Below are 22,153 nucleotides of genomic sequence, written 5' to 3' on the forward strand. Positions count from 1 at the left end.
CGGTCGAGTCATCAACCCCACTTTGAACGGTTCACGGGATTGGAATATATCCCCGACGAATGGCAAAAGAAACTTGTTCAAACAAAACCGTAACGCAGCCAACGTCAAAAGCTCGACATGCCTGAAAGGAAGAGAGACATGATTGCCCGAGGGCAGAAACATAGAGTCCCGCTAGGAACTGCCATCCTCGTTGGACTGCGAGCCCTTGATCCATTACTGCAGGGACATCTTCTGCTCAACTCTCCACTGCCTCAGCTGGCGACCATTTTTGGTCTGCCTCCACCAGGACCTCCGCCAGCGGGCGGACTCCCCCTCGCTGGTACCAGTATGACGCCATATCAGAGCCTGATACTGGGGTTCTCTCTCGCATCGGCCTTCAAACACATTCTATGGGCCGTGTACATCAACAATGAGCCAATCTATCCCGGACCTGCTATCGGAATTGGTGTCTTCAATGCGATTCTCAACACATTCAACACGCTGGCTTACAACGCTGGCGCGGAGAACCCGACCTATTTCCCTTCTTGGAGTATCTACATCGGAACGGCATTGTTTATAGGGGGAATTCTGATTGAAACGATGGGTGAGCTCCAAACGGAAAGCTTGCAAGGACGACCCCCGCAACGAAGGGAAAATTTACCAGGGTGGACTGTTTTCTGTGGTCCGCCATGTGTCGTATCTGGGCTACAGTCTGTGGCGGGCGGGTGCAGCACTGGCTTCCGGTGGGCCAAAGTCAAACGAGAAGTGCCCTACGCTCTGATACCAGGAATTTGGTGAGGGACAGGCGAGATATGGCGTGATTATTCTGTCAATTATTTTCATTGATTTAGGGGACAAGTGCTCAAGAAATAGTATGACTTTTCTTTTCGAGTGATACCAATCCGTCCCCAGTTAACCTTTCTCTAGCGATACTGACTGCTCCTCCCAACCGATTCTTCACTTTCGTCATAAGTCGGTAACGTATCCTTGACCGCGATGACTTGTTCTCGGTTCTGCAGTTCTGCTTTCCGTTGGCGGGCTCTTCTGATCTCGAATGCGATCACGAAGACCACGTACAAGACGAACATGATGGCCGCCACGACACTGTAGGCGATACGCGCCTTTTGTGTGTCGGAATCAGTCTGGAATGGACTGAAAGATGCCAGTCTGATGCCGAGGCCGCCATTGATCATGGCTAAAAGAATCAATAGGCGGCCAACCCAGAGATGGACGCGGCCAACGGGTGTGCGGCCGGGGGGCTTGGAAGGTTTGCCAGCCTGGACCGCCAGGGAGCGCCTTTTGTAGAGACGGTGATGGATAGCACCAAAAATGGGCTGAAAGAATGCGATGGCGAGGATGGCCAGGCCCAATCGAGGGTGGGCGTCGTTCCAAATGCCAAAGGCAGCGGACTGTTGTGCAAGCCAGATGCCCATGCCCGCCGCGACTATGTAGATGATATAGCTGAAGATTTGGCCGATGGCGTGGATCTTGAGGACGATGGGGTTTTTGATGTTCAGCCGTAACAAGATGGCAAGAGACGGGATAAACATGACCCATACGAGAGAGGCTAAGACGGCGTGGGCAATGAGGATGCGTGTTGCTTTGTTGAATTCAGCTTCCGAGGAGAAGACAGAGCTTTGACTGGTGGAACTGGAGGATGAATCGTCACTGCTGCTGCTGCTGTCACCGTCGCCACCGTCCCCATCGTCAAAAGGACCCCTTCCGTCTCCATCGTCAAACCCGCCTCGCCATCCACCAAATTGTGCGTTGGCGGCAGTAACAAGCAAGACTGCTGCGAACAGAACTATGGTTCTAGTACGAATCATGGTTTTGGAACGTGTCGAGAAAAGAAATTTGGCTGGGAGAGAAGAAGGGAATTGTTCAAGGTACGAAAAGGCAGAGAAATGAAAAACCAACAGGCCGCCAGGCGTGCGGGCGGACCGCTGATCGAAGAAGAATGATTTCGAGTTTCAAGGCCCGTATGCAATGTCCGAGATCGACGAAGGGGCTGGAGGCGAGCAGCTACAGGTACGGAACACAGGAGGGCATGGTTTACCAGAAATAGGACGGGCTGGGCTTGGACAGCCAATCAGCGAAGGGACATTGCGGCGATGAGCATCCTGGTGATCGGAAGGGTTTCTTGGTATACGCGTGTGCAGTGACAAGGGATGGCAGCGTTGCAGAGATGAGGCCGGCAAATAGGATTGGAGTCAATGGGGACCCGGGGGCAGTGTGAGACGCCTCCGGTGCTGAAAATGGTGGTGGATATAACTATAGATACGCATAAGGGAAGTCATTTGAAAAAAAGTACGGTTGCCTGACGACGCTGTACTCATGCCATCAATGGGGGTTGTAGGTAGTTGTCAGACCCTCAGACTTTTCTGTCAGCTGGGCGCTGCCGGGTTTTGGAATGCCCGATCCACCGACCCAGCCCAAACTGGGGGCCTAAACCCTAAGCTGCCTTCTTGGGTATTTTTCGTTGTTTGACAGCGCAGATGAATACATCCCCCCTGGTCCCTCTTGAGCCATGCTCGCGCATCATGCTCCCCTCCCGCAGACTGTTAACACGACTGCGCATGCTTCTCTTTGAACGAATCGGGTCATCAAGGGTATCGATTCCCCTATTGCCCATGTGGTAATGCTGACGCGTCCAGAACGCGAGGACAATTTGAATCAGTAAGGCAATGACAGGATCGTAAAGAGTCGGGAAAAATACAAACTCGGGTACGAAGGCAGTCCGAAGCTTGAGGATTTCTTTGGATTGGTCGCAAAGAACGGTCTGAAACTATGAAAAAATGTCATTCATATATCTCCCCCTGCCGAGATCATGTTCAAAGATGGAATGTAGGTCTTGCATAAAACATCGAAACATACAAAATCGTAGGATGTTTGTGGTATGTACCATCCTGAATGAAATGCATTGGCCTGGGATATGAAAAGAGTTGTGATGGTTTGTTCATCGAGGGTGAGGAGTCTTATGGGTTGTCCTTCTATAGCTTTTGCGCCCACTTTGTTTTTCTTTTTGTCATACTGACAAAATGGACATACGCCACTTTTGCTGCGGTCGATAAAAAAATGCCGACATTGCCTGACGAAAATATTTTACTTGTTGCCACGCCAGGGCACGTTATCTTTTATTCCATCATCTCTTTGTTTTATCAAAATGCAATGAAACGACTGCAACGGAGATCCCCCACTTCGGCAGTGGTCAATAGCAATCTAGTAAGGCAAGCTGGTGTTGTCACTCCTGCATTATCGTTTAGCTGAGGCGCATATACGCATTCAAGACCACGCTTCCATAGTGCTAAACACGAACATCATGTGAGATGATGCATTTCTGTCGAGGTCATGGCCGAATCTACTCGTCGTTCCGGCAGACAGCGCAGGGTCAATCCAAAATATGCACATGATGGATGGGATAAAGAGACTCTACGAATTCTACGCGCATCTTCAGAATCATCTGGCTCGAGCCCTGACGAATCTTCACAGTCGGGAGATCTACAAGAGGACGATGACTTTATTACTGCTCAGGCCGACGCAGCTCCTGATATTTCGTCTCAGGGCGAGACAGCTTCTGCCTTTTTGACCCAGTCTTCAGATGTCGACACGCACGATGAGGAGGAAGATGACCAAATACGCGTTTCCTCAGATGAAAATATTCCTGATGCTCCGAGAATGAGAAATAACATTCGATCAGTGTATGCAAACGCCGCTAGCACAACGGCTCATTCTCGTGGCCTTCAGTCTGGACACCATCTCCGCGCGAAAGGTTCAGCATACCCCATTACCTTTGGCCCTGAGATCGGCGACTTATTTGACGTTCTCCAAGCTCGAGATACTTGGCTGAAGGGACGTGATGTTACAATTCCCAGCCGCCGGACCTTGTCTGCTGCCATCAAAGCGCCGAGCTTTTCTCGCAAGTGTAGTGTTGAAACCCGTCAAGAATCTGGTGCAGAAGACACAAAGACGTTGGATTCGCTTCCGCTGGGCGAGTCGATCTCCAGAAATCAACTCGCGCAAGAGATCCCGGAAGAAGATTTGTATTCAAAATATTTGCTCCGTGGCCGCCCATCACATTCAATCATCATCGGCCCGCGAGGCAACCAGCGAAAAATAGCCCTTGATTATCTGTCTGCCCTAGACTTTGGCCAAGCATGGGTGAAGTATTCAGAGCAAGAGATTACACAAACTGTCCCCAGTCGATACCACGAAGGCTGGTTAGTCAATGTGGGAGACAAAGTTCAATCTCTGGCTTGGGCTCCCTCTGATGGTCCGGTCCAGTACCTCGCCGCTGCTGTCCGATGCTCATCTACTCAGCGACGTTTGGCTTGCGAGGAAGAGAGAGACCGACCGGCGTTTTATTCGTCGCCTCCATATCCCTCAAGCATCCAAATCTGGGCATTCCACACCAAATCTACCGAATACCCGGGAGTACGAAAACTGAGCATGAACACGGAGCCCTATCTGAGCATTGTTTTGGCAACCGAATGGGGCAACATCCGTCAACTCAAATGGTGCCCCGTTGACCGTGTAAGAGGGATGGGCGACGAACAAGAACATCCGGGAAAAACAACCACGGACATCCACGTATTGGGGGTGATATCCAGTGACGGTTGTGCCCGAGTTCTCGCCGTTCCTCTTCCAGCTGGGTCCGGTTCAGTGACCTCTACTTCTCTTCGAATGGAGCGAGCGGGCATTATTCTTCGGCCCCCCCCGGAAACAATATTCACAACCCTAGCATTCATGTCCCCCACCGATCTCATTCTCGGTGCGGGAGATGGATCAGTGCACCTTTTTGATCTGACCGAACAGGCCCACGACGATGGGACATGCCGCAGCTACGTGAGGCATCAACTTCACCATACGTGTGTGATCGCTCTTTGCGCAGCCTTACCAAGTCCGTTCTCGACGTTTGTGGCGAGCACTTCTGCCTCCGGCGATCTGATGTTGACAGACTTGCGAAACCCCGACCAAGACAGGATATCGTTGCCTCGAGCATGCTTTCCAAATCGTGACCTCATTTTCTCTCCTTTTAGCCGCTCATTCCTCACTGCTCTCGATCGAGCAGGAAACACCCGCCTCGAAGCAAACTCGGCTACATTTGTTGTCTGCCACCATCTCCGTCAGTTTCCCAACAGCTTGAAGGTAGCCAAATTACCGGACTATAGCGGGGCGGCAACGGCTCTGGCTGGATCGCGATGGCATCCTTCCATCGTGGTCGGAAACGCTCGTGGACAAATTTTCGCAACCAACTATCTACGCCGGGTTCTTCCCTACAGAAAGAATGCCCCTCGTCAAGCAGCAAGCGCCTATCTGCAAAAGATTTGCGAGTATGATTGGCGGGCCTTAGCAGTGGAAGAAGGAGGACAGAAGGAAAATACTCTGGGGAAGCGGAAAGACATCGATCTCTATCATGGACAGGATGCGAAAGCGGGAGTATCTCGATTCGACGAAGGGTTCAAACTTGAGAAGATTGAAGTCGGCAACGTTCCACCCTCGAAAAAGAAATCACAAAGAATGGAGGTGGGAGCGACAGAGGCCATTTTCGAAGAAGAGCAGGCGGTCACCGCCATTGACTGGAATCCTAATGCTCCATGTGCGGGCCTGGTGGCGATAGGCTGGGGCAGTGGAATCTTCAGGGTACAGGATCTTGCTCATGATGCAGAATGAGCATGGAAAAGTCCTTTGATGATGATTACTCGTCCGTTTGAGTTGAGATTCACGGAAGGAAACCGGATGCGTTGAAACTATATTTACTAGAGATCACAGCTTAGCATAAAGAGCGAGCTAACTTGGGGGGGCACAAAACATCACGCTACAATTGATCGCCAACGACATAGTCATAGCCGATGAATTCTTATTCTTTCATCTTCAATGTTCTCTCTGATCATGTCGTTTTGCTCTCATCAGCCAGTCCCATAAATTACATTGAGTGCCGGGAATCATACTTTTTGGTTCCAGGTGGTATACATGAACAGAACCCCTTCGCGCTTTTTGGTTTCAAATTTTTCCCATCCCTGTTCCTGCGTATGACTTTCCCCTGTTCTGGACCACCACCCGATGCAAGGCAATGCAAAAGAACTGGGAAACAATTCGTGAATGTGGCCGGTGTGATGCTGCGCCAAACACCCAAGAAACCCGGAAATGGACGATGAGCCCGAGATGCCCCCCCCCCAAAAAAAGGCACATGCAGTGTCTCAAGCCGGATATGACGCCGAACTCACTCAAATCTAGCTCTTCTCACCTCGCGGACCGCCGCGACCTCTCGGTGCTCCTCCTCGGCCGCTGCTGCGATATCCATCTCCACGACCTCCTCGTCCACGACCTCGGAAATCTCCACGGCCACCGCGACCTCCTCGGCCACGACCACGTTCTCGGCGGACTTGTTCAAACCCATCATTCTCAGCAGCTGGCTTTTCCTCGGTGGCAGCACCTACTTCCTCTGCCCAATTGCTGGCTCCATGCACGGCAGCGGGGGTGGCATTGACACCAGTGTCGGTCTCCGCCGGGTCTCGAGAAACTTGCACCCACTCTTCATTTGTTGCACTTGTGTCAGTTACAATAGATGCCTGAGGATCCCATGTAGCCTCCGCAACAGCATTTGCAGCATTTGCCCCAGTGGATGCTTGCTCCAGCACTGGTAAGGCCTCCGGTTCGGCGGCGGCGTCGTTAGCGGGAGTCTGGATGGTAGTGGTATCACCAAGTTCGGTAAGAGCAGCATTCGCAATGGTGGCATCAGACTTTATTTCAGTCGCATCCGCGGAAGGCTCAGTTTGTTCAGTCTCATCGGCCACCTGCTCCATGGACGGTACCAAATCTTGGGCTCCTCGAAGAGCAGATTGTTTGACCTGGGCAAATGTGAAATCCAGCACCTCGCCTTGGACATCTGGGACCTTGTCTTCTGTACCATTGATCAAATTTTTCAAGGTTGTGAGAGAAGCTTCGTTGCCCTGATAGACAAGGAGTAGAGCACCTTCGAAAGCACGGCCTTCTTCAGAGTCTGCCTCCTCGGATTGACGTTTTGAAGCGGCAGCATGCAAGAAATGAGTGACAGTCCTCAGACTGTCTTCGACAACCTTCGCCTTCGCGCCCTGCATTTCTTGAACGACCTTCTCTTTGATGCTCACCATCTCCGCTTCATGTGCCTCAACCAAGCTTGACTTCTCTTTCGCGAACCGATCCTCTAATTCCTGAGTATAGGCGCGGAATGAGTTGAGTTGTTCCTCTAATAGTGTGAGCTGCGCTTGAAGGATGGGTTTTTTGAGAATCTGGGCCTTCTGGTCGGTATTGAGTTTCTTTGCAGCTACCAGGTCGTCGAGAGACATGTTGGGGTTTTCGCTAATGACAGCATCGGCCTTAGAGGAAGCAGCAAGTTTCTTGTGGATATTCCGGATGTTTCTGTCGAGCGTCAGTTTTGTGGACCCGTCTTTACATGTCTCGCAGTTTGGTTTTAATAGATACCTCGTGAGATCTTTGATGTACTGATTCTCGGTGTGAGAATCCACGCCGTTGGTAGTGGCTTCAACTACCGGTGTGGCTGCACCGCTGCTAGAAGGCGCATTTTCGGTTTTTGCCTTGCGTTTCTTTGCGGATTTGGAGTCAACGGAGGCGGGACCAGCAGTAGACATTTTTTGGACGCAAACGCAGGAGGCTGCTAGACGTTTGGATCGTGCAGAGAGGTCGGCGAAACGCAATAAAGGCAAGTATCCAAGTAATAAAACGGGAAAGACAACGACGTGGTTGTAGAAGAATTCGATTTGCTCGCGTGAGGCTACCTTCGAAGGGGGGAAGGGGAAAAAAAAAAAAAAGAATACTGAAGAGCGCAAAGCAAACACATGGGGGCACTTACAGCCGCACGCCAAGCTTCAATCGAACCCATTCATGTTGAAGGGTCTCCAGAACCTTCTTCTACAATGTAATAGAAAGAGTCGGATATGCCATCGAGGTCATTTTTACAGGACCGTCTTCTCTTAGGAGATGGGTCAAAAATGTTCTAGTTCTCTCCAACCCATGATAATGAGACATACAGCGTGGTGATGGCTCCTTACTCAAACCACCCAATTCATGAAGGAATCAATCCCATCGATGATGTCGGCTCATCTTCATGTTCCGGCTCCAGCCATTTTAGTATTATCCTTTCAAGCGTCCAGGTATTCAAGCATCCTCCATCCTGCAGAATTGCCCAAGCCGTCAAAGCTCAGAGAGACTGCTCCCTTCATTATGCTCAGAGCATGGTGCTCACGAGATGTCTTCATATTCTTCTGTCCCGGATTAATGTCTAGGATCGGTCGCATTTCCTTCAGCGAATCCATATGGACCGTGTGCGGTCTTCTGAGCTGGTTTTTGTTTTCAAGATTTGAGTTGAAGCCACGAGGCCCGGGAGAAATTGTTCGATAACTATTCCCCTCTGTGTGGTTTTGAGGGAGGGGTGGGTTCGCACGTCATGGAATGGCCTAGCCTTTGAATCGTCGAAGACTGATCTTGTTCATTATTAGCGCAAGCTTCGAGATTCGTGAGGTTCTGCCATACCATTGTGACTTTTCGTATATCTTTGGCTGCGATGGCCCTTTTTTCTCCCTCGACTCGTGCTTTGCGAGTTGCGTTCTGCATGAGCCTGGTTTCATTCTGGATCAGATCGCATCCTTCAGGGAAGTGACCCATCATACTCTTCAATAAATAGGACGTAGTTAAGGAAAACCAAGGTGTCAACGCCTTTCCCCACATTTTTCCTCGCGTGGGCTTTCATGATCCTCCGCAATGTCGCTCGTGGAAACGATTTCCTTCGAGCCTTCATGGTGCTGTGAGTTTGTGAACTGGTTGCGGCTCTGCCAACGCGTGGAGGGGATTTGCGGGAACGAGTAAACACAGTCTTGGCCGGAAACTTGCCAAGGCTCTAAGTACTATTTGCACTACAAAGTGGTCCCATTCCGTACTCGATACCAACAGCGCAGGACCAGAACGTGAAATTATAAGTGTTTTACATGAAGCAAGATAAAACACAACCCTATGGTTTTTACACACGTTGGCTGGTCCGTATTGCGTGCCAACAGGGACAAACTCACGAGGTCATCAGCTTCGACATCAGATGAATGGCTGATTTGGCCCTCTCGCGGACATTCAAGTCCGGATCGACCTCAAGCTTCCGTAGATGAGTAACAAATCCCGCCTTCTGGAGCTCAATTGCGCGTTGTTTACATCCAGATCGATCACTAGCATCGTCTTCATAGGTAAGGTTGATGGCAATCCAGCAGCATTGCGCTCGAATCTCCCGGTCTGCATGACTGCAAAATGTCAAGACCTGTTTCATCAAGGCGTGCTGTGATGCAATGACATTCCTCCACTTTGGGTCACATGCACCAATATGCACCAGGATGTATAACACCTTCACCACGATCGAGCTTGGTGCTGGTGTGGTATAATTCTCTTTTCGTGTCGGCCCCGCCGATGTACGTGGACGTAATCGGTCGAGCATAATCCTCAAAAAATCTTCTTGGCCCATCTCGTCGAAAATATATTTGACTAAATCTGATGCGTTTTCACCGCAGAAGAGGTTCCGAAGAAGATCGAGTAATTGGGCCTGAATCTCAGTATCGTCTTCGGTTGTGTGTCGTATGTCAAACACGTTCGGTTGATCGAGAGGTGCTTCGACATTTCCACTTGGAACTAGGCCGCTCTCCCGTTCTCCGTCCGAGTCTTCGCCCATAATGACATCTTGAGAGTCGTCGGCCGGCTCAGAAGGCCGGCGATAGGTCATTAACGGTGGATATTCCCTTTCCACCAGGCCGATTACTTCGCCGTCTGGGATGTCAATGGGATCGGTCTTGATCAGCAGCTTTATCCAGCTGGATCCCAACTCGTCGACCACATCCTGCTTCAGTTTCTTGCTCGCATTTAAGACAAGTTGCTTCAGCGCCCATAATGACTCCAGTCGAAGTCTCGCATTTGCAGAATGAGCTTGCTCGCACAGCTTCTTTACCAGCGTCGATTCTCCCACACTTTCCTTGACGGGACTAAAGTCGATGGCTAGGTTCGTGAGAACCCTGGTAGCGGCAATCCGGACCTCCGAGTTCGTCGAACTCATGAGCTTGATAATGGGTTTGGCAACCTCGGCTTCGATGAGCTTGGTTCTTAACGCCTGAACAGACCTCGTGAGCACCCTCACCGCTCCGCAGGCAGCAAGAATGACGGCGGCAGAATTCCCCGACGCCTCCATCTGTTGATGGGGGCCAAGTTGAATGTGGTAGGGTTCCAAAGCCATTATGATATGTGCCAACACCCCTTGGTCACATATCTCCTTGCGATAGTCATCTTCAAATGGTGCTATTGCGGCCAGTGCCTGCAGACAACCTTCCCGATAGTCCATTTCGCGTCTGGTGGCCCAGGTAGGCCCGCCACGGCCAATAACATTACCGGGCGATGTCTGATCTGCTGGTATTTCATCTGATTTGTGGGGTTGCCACGGGGATGATTTGCGACCAGCAGGGCCATCAAATGTCATCTTCAGACCAGCCGACAGATGAACAATAGCCCTGCCCTCCACGGCTACCCGCTGCATCTCGGGATCGTCCATCACGAGCGCCGCCAGGACCGCCGGAACTGCCCTTGTGTAATGCAGCCCGTTACATAGATGTGATCCGCCCAGTTGGTTGTTGAAGCTGTCCTGCCGTGTCGGATCGGGAGGGTCCGGATTGAGCATTCGGGTCAGTAGCGGGACAAGCAACGACGCAAAGGAGGATCCCCGCTCCCTCTTGACGAAATTCAAGCGGTACAGGTTGACCAATAACTTGGCTGCAAGAAGACGTCTCTTTCCGCGCGACTCACGAACAACGTATAGGAGCCACGAAATGACGGCACTCTCTTCAATGTCGTCCACGGTTTCCCGGCCCACGGCAAGATGGGGTGTTTCATTTGTTGTTGGAAAGAACGAAGCGCGGCGCTTAGGCATGGCTGTGACGGAGCTCAATGGCGGGAAACCAGACTGAGTCGCAGAGATGGACTTTTCGGACACCGGGGTGGAAGGCAGAAGGGGATCGAAAGGTCCCTGTAAACGTGAGCGAGGGACGGCGGCCCCGGAAAAATAGCTTGCTCCCCATGGCGCTCGTCGTATATCAGAAGGAGAGAAGTCGTCTCGGAGGTCGGGCAGCACTGTTTTGATTGTGGGGTTTGCCAGGAACATTCTTGTCCGAAATTTGGAGTGTTCGGTCAAAACACAAAGGGATTCCAGGACGGGTGAAAGATGAGCGAAGGACGGGGCCGGTTCTGGAATACGGGCAAGGACGTCGCTCTCGCCGTTCAAGGCATCAGGGCCCGGAGGAACAAGTCCTTCTGCAACCACAAAAGATGCCAGTCGAGCTGAAAGCAATGTCAAGACCCCGCCATCGACAAGAGCACGTTTCTGGGGTTCGAGGGAGACGGTTTTACAAAGAAGAGCCAAAATGGCATCACACGCCTGCTGAGACGCCATCGTATCATTAGCGCTTCCAATAATATTTCCAAAACATCGTATGTATTTTTCCGAATACAACAAATCCGCCAGCTTGTTATTCTGCGGCCAGTGCCCAACGACAGATGGAGGCAGATTGTCGGCAACAGCGTTGAGACATTTCAAGATGGCGAGGGTTGCTTTGGAGGAGAGAGGCAGTAGTAGAAAGGAAATCAGTCTCTGCAAAACGTCGGTTTCGAGGAGCGGTTGTACAAACGGAGGTCCCTCTGCTCAATACATATTAGCATCCTCAGGTACACGAAGCACAAAAGTGGCGCACCATGGGCGATGACGCAGAGGACCTGCGCAACTTGAGTGAATGTCAATTCATCTTCCAGTGTTGGTTTTGCTGCTGCTGCTGCTGGGCCACTCGTGGGCTGTGTCTCAGTATCGGTGAGTATCTTCGCGAGGGTGGGAACGAGCCCATGCTGTATGTATTCCACTTTGCGTGACAGATGCCCGGTCAAGTCATACTTTATTCTCTTTAACGCTGGTAGTTGACGTGGTGTGCCGGCCGCGGTCTTCAGATCCTGCAACGAGGACGGTACACGCCTCGTTGATGCCATGCGAACGGTGATCAGTTATCAAAGGTGATCGATACGGCATCGGGGGTGACTTTGTAACAAAATGTGTTGGCGGATTGTTGACACACTCGCCCACTCCAAGATTTGCTGGGCAGGAACATGGGGTCCAGGGCCCAATCGGGAAAGACCAAAACCGAGTTTTTTTGTACTTTTTATTTTTTATTTTTTTTTTTTCCGGGCCTCTAACGCGTCAATTCAACTTCAACGTCTTCTTTGGAGCGCGCCAGGTACCGGCTTCTGCAGTCAATCCTTCTTGGGCCTCTCAACAATAGTAATGACCAGTTCGTCACAGCCCCTAACCAGGACTCTTATCCTCGCATTGACCCAGACCGAGGAACTTCAACGCCATATCGAAGAAAGCGCCGAGGTGATCGAACAACTCCGTCGGGAGAATGAAAAGCTCAGGCTGGAACTGGAAGAATTGCGTCAGGCACGAAACTCTGAACAACCGAATCGTTCTTTCCAGCTAGACGACTTGTTCAGAAAAGATGCTGAAAAGCAAGCCAAGATTGATCATCTGAAATCGAAGCTTCAAATGGTCCAAGCAAAGGAGAGGAAATGGCGTCTGAAGACCCCTCACCTGTCGTCTCCTATAACCTCTTCTGACGAGGCTGATCCCCATATGAACCCTGGCACTACGTCCCGAAAGCGGCTTCGCAGCAAAAGCCCAGAAACAGAACCATCGCCGCTCAGGAGAATTTCCCCAAACTTGCCAGCCGGAGGAAATCTCACACCTAGGAGCTTTGGTGATCGGGGAGCGGATGCCATTCCTTCGATTGCGGAGGATGGGGAGGATCACATTCGAGGTCAATCTGATTCGATAGCTCAGAGGTCTTGCGAGGGGAATGAAGCAGGTTCGCCCCGGCAGCGTCTCCAGACATTACTTGCTGCTCCCGCTCCCGCTCCCACTCCTCTGCTTCCGAGGGCGAAATCCAATTCCCTCAGTCCGAGGATGGCGCCCTTACAGGATCAAGTGAAACCCGAAACATCTCTACCCCTTCCGAATGTAAATCCCCTCACTATTGTAAACAATAATTCAGTGAGAAAGCCCCTGCTCCTGCCGCCAAAACTATGCTTGACTGCAGAACCTGAGGATCAGGAGCCTCTGCGTTCTAGGCCAGTCAACTGTCTCAGCCTTTCACACTTCAAAGTCGATCCAGAACGTACTGGCGGCTACGATCATGTCTACGACAAAGTGGTTCGTGGTGGAGAAGCTAGGAAATGTTTGCCTGGCTGTATGAGACCTGAATGTTGCGGCGGGAAGTTGGCAGCCACCCTCCCTGCTGATCCCCACTTATCAGATGATGTTCTGCTACTGGATTTCTTGGGTACCGAATCGGAGGCTAGGATACGATCTTTGACACCTTTGGCGAGGATGAATCTTGTGCATGAAGCCCGTACAAAAAGGCTGGCGGATTTGTATGGAAAAATGCCCCCGACAGCATTCGAACGGGCACAAAGCCCGCCGGGATTCTGGAACACTGACATGCCAGGAACTCAAGAAAACAAGGAGGACCAGGAGCAGGTCAGACTGAGGGAACAGGAGGAAGTGGAGAGAAGATATCGAGAGGCTCAAAGGGAGAATGGACAGTGGCTCTTCGCGGACGAATAACAGATGAATGAGGGATGTTTGGATTCTTCTGCCTTGGAGGGGGTTTTGGGCTTCGATCGATCGTCTTCTTTCGGACAGATGCAGTCCACTAGAACCTAACCTGCGAGCATCTGGGCGGGTAGGTATGTTTGCTCTGAGCCTGGAGGCCGGTCTTGTGCTCTTGGCTTCGAGATTTTAGGTGGTGGCTGTGTTATTGCACACCGAATCGACAAGTTGATCGGCAGATTCCCCCCTAACCGAGATTATGAAGCTGAAATTTATTGGACGCTGCTCCACCCCATCGCTTTTTGGCCTCGCACGTCTCTCCGGAACTCTTTCACATTGGATGTGCTCCCGATCGCTTCTTTTTGTCGCTTCTGTTCGCTTGTCCGCTGGAAAGATGCAAAATGCAAATGCCGATCTGAAAAAGACCGTGGCCCACAACACCTGTCAGCCTTACAATACATGACTTCGTTGCCCATATCTGGGAAGGATTCTTGTACATGCTTCTCTGGAAACGAGAAGAACGTCTCTTGTCGGCTTTTCTCACTCTGTCTCCTTTATATTTTTATTTTCCCCCCCCTTTCTTTCATTGCTGTATTGATTATACTGCCACTCTTTCACGCGGCCTGACCAACTCATATTTTGATTTTTCAGTCACGTTCATTTTTGCGTTGTTCTATCGCTCGTTGGAATCATGAAACAGTCACTCGTTTATCATGTGGCCTTGCTGGCTTGGGCGTCACTCGCTGTGTCGTCGCCCATCTCGCGCCGTGACGTGTTCGGCCACAATGACTTTAGCTGTCAGAGCCTGAACCACCCGAACCCGGTGATCCTGCTACATGGCCTGGGGGCCAACGAGTATGAGGACCTCAACGTGCTCGAGGCGTATCTCCAGACGCAAGAATTTTGCACGTTCGGCATTACGTACGGCGCCTATGACGCGTTCCCGTTCTTTGGCGGTCTTAAGGCCATCGCCGATTCGGCTCAGGAGATCGCTCAGTTCATCCTTCAGGTGCGCTCCGAGACTGGCGCCGACAAGGTTGACCTAGTCGGCCATTCTGAAGGCGGTTTTCAGGCGCTGTACGTGCCAAAATTCGAACCGGGCGTTGCCGGGATCGTGGACAAGATCGTCTCTATCGCTCCACCCACCCATGGCACCACCTTTGCCAATCTTGCTGACCTGGCATACCTGGGCGGCAATGCCAGCCGTGACGCTGTCGGTGAGATTCTTCAGACCTTTGGCTGCCCTGCCTGTGACGACCTCTTAGTTGGCGGCGATGCCGTCGCCCGCCTCGATGATGGGCCCATCGCACAACCCGGCAATAACGTGCTTGTTCTCGCCTCAAAGTCTGACGAGCTTGTTACCCCGACCTCCACCTCCTTTATCCACGAGGACGGTGTCACCAACGTCTGGACCCAGGATAAATGCCCACTGGAGATTCTCGGCCACATCGGCCTGGCTTACGACCTCGATGTCTGGTGGACCGTCCAGAACTGGCTCGACCCAGCTTTCCAAGTCCCCGCCCTCTGTGTCCCTGGTCTGCCGTTCTAGAAGATCACTGAGCAAAATCGAATCTGGCAAAAGAACAGAAAATTGTTGAAGAATCTTGAGCATGCGACCAAGTCATATTCATAACCGAAGAGAGATATATTTAATATGTATATATGTAGCGGTACGCTGGCACCTGACCGGCGCCAAGCAAACGAGAATCGAAATACGCTGATCGGAGATAAAAAGATTTTCTATTCCACTTTTCTGCTCGTTTTCTCCTTCCTCCCCAATCTTTTTGACTCCGGAGGTCGTTTACGTTCTCAACAATGTCTCAAATCCACCTATGAGGGCCTGCGGCTATAGCTGATGGTGCCCACTTACACCCAGCTAGTGACAATCCATATCATATTAGATGGGGTTCTGTTGGCTCAGGTCTCGCAGACACATCCGTCGCCGCAACACAAGGAAAAATTTCCTTGCCATGCAGAACCAAAATTGCTAAAGCTAAGTACATCCTTGAGATCGGCACGCCGGGAGCACTATTCGACAAATCTGGATGGCTAGTCCTGGGCCTGATGTCGAAGTAACAAACATTGATATCGATGAGCATGCGAACAAAATCGCAAATGAAAATAACCGTCAGACTGGGTTGGAAGGACACGTGGAGTTGTTTTTGGGGGAATGCTTCGGGGGGTTTTTGTCCAAAGGTTAAGGCGGAGATAGGGAAATGGGAAGAGGCCTGCTTTTTGGATTTTGCTTCCATCGGTGCAGACAAAAGCAACCTGGAGTACTTCAATCATGCCTTGGATATGGTGCACCAAGGTAGTATTATCGTCATAAATAATGTTGCTAGAAGAGGTACGGTAGGTGGTTGACGAAGAATCCATTCAAAACGATGATTGCGTGAGAGGCGTAAAGAGGGTGATTGAAGCTGCTGGGAAAGGATAACAGAGTGGAAGGCACAGTCATCCAAACTGTGGGAGAGAAGGGATATGATTGTTTCCTGCTTGACTATGTGGGGGTAGCTTCATCGTTGTCGACCGTCTCACAGCAAATACACCTACATTGCGCCTTCTAGGGTCAATGAACCGAGAACCATAGCAGCAGCGAAAAAAAAGATGATTATCCTTTAGTTTCTTTAGGCTGAAGTCTGCTACAAGCTCAGTGGCTATAGTGGTCAATTTTCCCTCCCATAGTTTTCCCACTGATCCTTCCATCAATGAATCCCTTCCATCAGTGGAAGGGGGATAACAGTACAGTCTTGGAAGGAAGTGTCCCCTGGAGCAACGACAGTGCTCACAAGCATGCGCAGCCGCTGACCTGGAACAATAGCCAGATCGGTGACGATGGAAATTCTCACATGCCTCACTATCGGAATCTTGACCGTTTGGAAACTCTCAATGTTTCATGAGGTCGTTTTCTGAAGACCGTCAGTGGTAGTTGACTGGCTCTCCTTCGATAGGTTTTCACTAGTCGATCTGATAGTTGGAGGTCCCACGAATTCCATTCCTTGTCGCAAGTCTGTGATGCTTTCGAGATCTAGGTAACAGATAGGTTGAGTGTGCCATGGGTATTTTGTGACGGCTCTGCGGGAGCATTCAAGGGAATCACAGGTGACAATCTGTCATTCTTCTAGTACCTTCGGATCTTTCTGGGCTTCTCGGAGGATCTCCTTCATTCGGGAGGGAAGTTCTTTGTCCTCTTTCCTCCATCTTGCGTTGTTGGGAAAAACTATCCTTCGCAACCTGTTGACCCAAGGAGCTAATGGCTGATAGTATGGCGTGAAATTCTCCTCTGCTGTCCTCTGGAAATCGCGTTCATCGTCTATTGTGCCCTTTTTCAATTTGGCTAATTCCGCCATGTCCACATAATTCCACTTCTCAAAGTCTGGGACAACCACACTTTCCGTACCTTTTTGGTTATAGTGGACGCATATCCACAATAGGACCCAGAAGAACGACTCGCAGTCATGCATGAATGAGTGCTCTTCGTCCAAAAGCGCTCCGATCGCCATAAATGCTCTTGTACCGGTCCTGCCACGCGCACCAGAAGAACCTTTTCGGTTTATCCTAATCGCCAGGTCTAGGTCGATCAAGTACGCTGGCCGAGAAGGATTGTCGCTGTCTTCGTTCATTATGAGATTACCTGTTGATATGTCGCGCTGGAGGATGCCTGCCTGAAGATACAAAGATTCATATCCTGCATTGGTTAACTAAAGAACCAATAAACAATCCGAGGAGTTCGTACCTTCTATACAGCAAACCAGCGCAGCTAGTAGTGCGACACGAGAGCTTGCCTTATAGATTGGTTGTCCGTAGTCACGAACGGACGACTCGTCGATGTACTCGGTTTATGAGAGGGGGGTTCATTGTCTTTTTTGTCGGGGAGCTGGAGCATCGCCGCTTGCTGGCTGGTAAGAGTGTCTTGACGGAACTAGACGATCATTTGACCCCAATGGCACTGGAAACGTCGAAAGTTTGCCCCCTCTCGGTGCTGCTCCGAGATAAGGGCATACTCGGTGGCATCGCGGACTTTCCTAATTTGCGATTTTGGGAGGCATAATTTGCCGCTTTCGAGATCTCCAACCCTTGACGGATATTGGCTTGAACATCATCGTTGATGCCACGCAGTTGAACCGTTTCATGGTGATAGTATCTTGCCACGTTCACAACTCCTTATTCACCTTCTTCATCTCGCTCTGAAAACTGCCACGAATCCTTGACGACAAGAGGGGTCCTGGACTCGTCTCCATCGCGATAAGCCTTCCAACAAGTTGTCGCTCGGCCGATCACAGAAGTCGCACGTTTCATTAAGGTCTCGAGAACGAGTCGTTCGGGCTGACCATTGCGAGTGATCTTCATGTATCTTATTCCATTCGACTCGACAACAGTGGGATCGAATCCGAGCTGCTCATTGCCCGTCCAGAGAAACCCCAACACCACCGAGACGAACTGCAGGCCATCTCTATTGATATTAAATGGTGTCGATGCAATTCCGCCAACACGGTCAAACTCCCACAACCTCATGATCGATCCGCAGAGAGTAAATCCCAAGACAAAGCGACGAGTATCCTGAGCGGCCAGCACCTCTCGTACATATCTCGCCAGGTCGAGCCATGTTGCCGTGGCCATATCATGACACGGATTCCTCTTTGGCTCTCCTGGTACAAGAATCCGCGACCAATGATATGTGGAGTCTTCCTTTCCATTTGGGTCGTCCACAAAGCATATGTCCGGCTTTCGTTCGGCTGTAGAACCTTCCAGGGGATTATTGGGCTGTCCTAGTAGTCTTCGTGAGGGAGTCAGGGCGGGAACAAGGTTTTATGCGAAATCCTGGAAAATCCTGACTCGCTCAGAAAACCAACGGATTACATCCTCCTCCTTAGCCCCTATCGGCCAATCCCTCCAACCCGTTTTCTTGTGATACAAAGGAGTGTCACCTTTCGGGCATTTTTGAAACACAGTTTCAGCATTCTCTTTCAGGTGAGGTACCTTCCCATAGAATGCTTCATAGAAACCTGGTATGTCTGTATACAGAGGTCCTATCTCTTCCTTTAGCAAATCATCCATGAATTTTCGATGTTCGGACGTGTTGACAATACTACTAGTACTGTGTTTGTGAGGAGTTTGGAAAAGAATATGTGCTCGCGGTGGAGGAGGAGGAGGTGTAGGCTCAACAACGGCGGCGTATGCTTTTTCGAATATGATGTCGTCCGGCTCTTTGTTTATGACAACTCGTAAGAGAGGGACAATGCGTTCGATATCAAGGTGTTTCGAAACAACCGCAGGGATAAGGCTGGAAAGATCGGCAACAAGAAGACCACGACCAGTGCGAGAGGGCAATAGAAGAGAGGCAGAAAGGAGTTGTAATGTGACTATGAGCTGGACCGCCAAACTTTGGAACTCTATACAGGTTAATATAGACATGAGCATCAGCGTATCAGTCACTTTTCTCGCTTATTTGACCAAGAGCGTCTGTTGACGGTGGAAGTTCCAATTTCTCACAAGTCAAGCTGTACGCGTCGCGAAAGGCATCGAGGGCATTTCCGATGGGATTGTTTTGAAGGATCTCTGAGATAATAAGGGCCATCGTAGCTCGCAATTAGAGCACAGCGAATCAGGCAAAGAGGGCTACAGCATTCGAAGTTGTCATGATAAAGCGGATATCGAACTAGAAAGCAAAAGCGTTGGTGAGGATAGCGTCCGCTCGGCGTACCTTCCATGCCATGGGCGACGCTACATTTGAGACCACGTGACTATACGAATGCCTTGCTCTGATTGGTTGGGAAATTGTTGAGAGCCACGCAACTCTCAGATTCCGAATCTTTGGCCACGTTTAGTCGAGAAGCACAATTCAGGATATGGTTTAGCAAACGAAACCGAGAACCCCTCTCCCGAAGCGTCCGCAATCTGAAAAGAGGATTCATTGGAAATTGCTCGAATTTTTCAAGGAGTTTCCGCTCCAAGGTGCCGATGCGAGGGAACATGGTATCCTGATGCCCAAGGAGCGTCTGAAGAGAGGGTAGTCATTCAAGTATGCCTAGGGCTATGTGTAAACAGGCCTGGTCAGAAACGAACGAAGAAGACGCCACCGTCTGAAAACTAAAGATCCTGTTCGTGAATGAAGTCGAGAGGGAAGGAAAGGACTACCTGCCAACAAGACTTTGTGATGGTATTGAATAAAATTCATTTCAGTACATTATCGAGAAATACGCACGAGTGCATTGAGCTCGCCACCCTGACGAGGTAGAGTGGTAAGATACAAAGACAACATGATTCCATGCGAAGTTTGAGTCTGTCCCTGTGGCCATGATCGGCCATGCGTTTTTTTGCTACACAATGCCGCTACGCGAAAATGCGGTGGGCATATTTTGATAGAACTCGAAACCGAGACTAAGAGAAAAGAAGAGAAGAGAATGCCAAAAAATAAACCCTGAATTTTTGGTGTACAACCGATTTGCTGTTTCAGCCAGCCTTCGGTGAATGGAGTACACAGGTGATTTGTTGATAGTTTCCGAGACCACTTCTTCCGTATGAACTTTGTAAACCTTTCAGATCGAGAACGCCCATATGTGCAAAGCCTACCCCCGGGGGTCTTTGTAGTCGAAACTGAGATGTTATGACGCCACCCAGCTTGTTTTGAGCTCGGTTTGTCTCAGGAGTCAAAGATGGGTGCGAAAATTGGTACTCCTCGACATTCGAGACCATACACCACTCTTTGGGTGACTGTTGGGTTGGAGATTATGAATACAGCTTCAGCACCAGAAGATACATACAGGTCGTAGGTGTGCCTGACCAGATCAGGTCTTCCAGCGACAGTGGTGTTGATAATGATGGCTTCTGGATCGGCTCGACGAACGTGTTCAATGACGCCGGTTGAATACGTGACCTCCGGGTCAGGGGTTGACCACAAAATCCGACAGGAAATATCCCTTCTGCACAACAATGACATGATTGGACCGATGCCTGAGCCAGTCGCTACCAGAACCATCTTCCTGAAAATAGGAGCAACGTAGAGAACTCCCATCGTGGGGATTCCCCGCACCCAGAGCTGAGAAGGCGGTGATCTGATGAGGTGGGAGGTCCAATCGCCGGCCCTGGAGACCAGAACTGAGAATCCTTGACCATCTTCTTTCGGAATCCCAGCAAAGGCATGCCACTCAAGAAGGGGGCTGTCGGATAATCGAGGTGCCGTACACAGAGGTAGGTTGGTGTAGGTAAAATGAAGGCGAATTGCATGATCAGAGAGAGGTTCGGCATGGACTGGAACCTTCCTGAGCCAGACCCAGGGCAAGGCTATAGAGATGGTGACAATCATCAGGGTCCAAAAGAGCGGACTTTGTGCTATTGCTTGTTGAAGAGCGATGTTGGAGTTTGGATCGGTTGCCCTCGCATCAGCCAGCAACCCGAATTGAACCCAAAATAAGGCTACGGCTGTCCAGCCTGCGAAGCGATGAACCCACTCAAACATATTGTGTAGTCTGGTGCGGATACTTGGATGCGCCACGACGACAATGGAGACAAGAAGGATATCGAGGACGACGGTGATGACCGTTATTGCGTTCTGATGTGCCTGGATTGCCCGAGTTTGGAAGGCCTTTACCATTGCGACATTGAAAAAGGCAAACCAGATTGTTGCCGACATACCAGCGCCACTGTGGACTCCGCCTAGGTGATAGATTTTGGCGGCTATTCGACGGATTCGAAGTGGAAGCGACTGAGGACATTTACCAAATGACCAGAGGAGAGCATTGATGACGAGCTCTTGTCGAATCAACACGCCGACGGTCAAATTGGTTGAAACTGTGGTGGCGGCCGTCTCCGGTGACAGAGAGAGAAGTCTATGCTGTATCGCCAGAACTATCATGGCGGTGATGTTTGCAGTCAGGACAAGGATGTTGAGCCGGCGGTAGACAGACAGAACAGTCCAACGTAGGTTACGAACGATGCGGGTATATTTTTTGACAGGCATAGGTATCTCTGGTATCGGTTGTTTTTCCAGAATCAAAGTGGAAGCTGATCGTGGGGAGGATTGGTCTTGAAGACGCTGGTCCCGGGGCAAGACAGATGGCGAACTGGCCAACAACGAGAAGTCGGTGGTCTTTGAGGTTCCGGTGGGAGGTACAGGATAATATAGATCATGGGAGAGGTGCTGATTGAATACATGATCTTGGTGAGTTTTGACGGAACCGGTGTGTGAGGGATCATGATCTTGCCGATGTGATCGATCGGGTTCATGAAGTGCAGGGAGAGCGGTGAGTGCCATTTCCGGGTTGACTAGATTCGCCATTTCTTTCGTTAGCAAAGACTCGATTACGCAATATTCAGAATGGGCTGTGGAATGGCAAAACCTGGGGGGGTTGCAAAACGAGACTGCGATATTTGGAAGTAGTTCGTCAGCGAGGCTGGGAGGCCATACACACATACAAGGGCTGTCTCTTGAGATCAAGTGCTGGACAGGGTATAAAGGGGAGGTGAAGATAAAAGTATGACAGTTAGAGAAGAGTGATGTCGATGGGGGAG

The 22,153-nt window shown here is 50.5% G+C and overlaps 10 protein-coding genes across 10 annotated transcripts; 4 read left to right on the forward strand and 6 right to left on the reverse strand.

Annotated features, from left to right (window-relative positions):
* Nucleotides 1–117: 117 nt before the first annotated feature.
* On the forward strand, nt 118–777 carry Z518_11177 (uncharacterized protein; the record flags this gene model as incomplete). Its single annotated transcript, XM_013411121.1, has 1 exon — nt 118–777. The coding sequence occupies one exon, from the start codon at nt 118–120 to the stop codon at nt 775–777; it is 660 nt and encodes a 219-aa protein (XP_013266575.1).
* A 125-nt stretch (nt 778–902) lies between these two features.
* On the reverse strand, nt 903–1,805 carry Z518_11178 (uncharacterized protein; the record flags this gene model as incomplete). The annotated part of the gene is made up of 1 exon (XM_013411122.1): nt 903–1,805. The coding sequence occupies one exon, from the start codon at nt 1,803–1,805 to the stop codon at nt 903–905; it is 903 nt and encodes a 300-aa protein (XP_013266576.1).
* A 1,522-nt stretch (nt 1,806–3,327) lies between these two features.
* Z518_11179 (uncharacterized protein) lies at nt 3,328–5,649 on the forward strand (the record flags this gene model as incomplete). Its single annotated transcript, XM_013411123.1, has 1 exon — nt 3,328–5,649. One exon carries the CDS (start codon nt 3,328–3,330, stop codon nt 5,647–5,649), a length of 2,322 nt encoding a protein of 773 aa, XP_013266577.1.
* A 560-nt stretch (nt 5,650–6,209) lies between these two features.
* Z518_11180 (uncharacterized protein) lies at nt 6,210–7,607 on the reverse strand (the record flags this gene model as incomplete). The annotated part of the gene is made up of 2 exons (XM_013411124.1): nt 6,210–7,377; nt 7,441–7,607. 2 exons carry the CDS (start codon nt 7,605–7,607, stop codon nt 6,210–6,212), a joined length of 1,335 nt encoding a protein of 444 aa, XP_013266578.1.
* A 1,430-nt stretch (nt 7,608–9,037) lies between these two features.
* Z518_11181 (uncharacterized protein) lies at nt 9,038–12,027 on the reverse strand (the record flags this gene model as incomplete). Its single annotated transcript, XM_013411125.1, has 2 exons — nt 9,038–11,688; nt 11,742–12,027. The coding sequence occupies 2 exons, from the start codon at nt 12,025–12,027 to the stop codon at nt 9,038–9,040; spliced, it is 2,937 nt and encodes a 978-aa protein (XP_013266579.1).
* Nucleotides 12,028–12,319: 292 nt separating this feature from the next.
* Z518_11182 (uncharacterized protein) lies at nt 12,320–13,657 on the forward strand (the record flags this gene model as incomplete). Its single annotated transcript, XM_013411126.1, has 1 exon — nt 12,320–13,657. The coding sequence occupies one exon, from the start codon at nt 12,320–12,322 to the stop codon at nt 13,655–13,657; it is 1,338 nt and encodes a 445-aa protein (XP_013266580.1).
* A 676-nt stretch (nt 13,658–14,333) lies between these two features.
* Nucleotides 14,334–15,191, forward strand: Z518_11183 (uncharacterized protein; the record flags this gene model as incomplete). Its single annotated transcript, XM_013411127.1, has 1 exon — nt 14,334–15,191. The coding sequence occupies one exon, from the start codon at nt 14,334–14,336 to the stop codon at nt 15,189–15,191; it is 858 nt and encodes a 285-aa protein (XP_013266581.1).
* Nucleotides 15,192–16,755: 1,564 nt separating this feature from the next.
* Z518_11184 (uncharacterized protein) lies at nt 16,756–17,265 on the reverse strand (the record flags this gene model as incomplete). The annotated part of the gene is made up of 1 exon (XM_013411128.1): nt 16,756–17,265. The coding sequence occupies one exon, from the start codon at nt 17,263–17,265 to the stop codon at nt 16,756–16,758; it is 510 nt and encodes a 169-aa protein (XP_013266582.1).
* Nucleotides 17,266–17,806: 541 nt separating this feature from the next.
* Nucleotides 17,807–19,220, reverse strand: Z518_11185 (uncharacterized protein; the record flags this gene model as incomplete). Its single annotated transcript, XM_013411129.1, has 3 exons — nt 17,807–18,411; nt 18,496–19,035; nt 19,079–19,220. 3 exons carry the CDS (start codon nt 19,218–19,220, stop codon nt 17,807–17,809), a joined length of 1,287 nt encoding a protein of 428 aa, XP_013266583.1.
* A 1,065-nt stretch (nt 19,221–20,285) lies between these two features.
* Z518_11186 (uncharacterized protein) lies at nt 20,286–21,920 on the reverse strand (the record flags this gene model as incomplete). Its single annotated transcript, XM_013411130.1, has 1 exon — nt 20,286–21,920. One exon carries the CDS (start codon nt 21,918–21,920, stop codon nt 20,286–20,288), a length of 1,635 nt encoding a protein of 544 aa, XP_013266584.1.
* Between the last annotated feature and the right edge of the window lie 233 nt (nt 21,921–22,153).

Source organism: Rhinocladiella mackenziei, assembly GCF_000835555.1.
Source record: "Rhinocladiella mackenziei CBS 650.93 unplaced genomic scaffold supercont1.12, whole genome shotgun sequence".
Classification (NCBI taxonomy): domain Eukaryota; kingdom Fungi; phylum Ascomycota; class Eurotiomycetes; order Chaetothyriales; family Herpotrichiellaceae; genus Rhinocladiella; species Rhinocladiella mackenziei.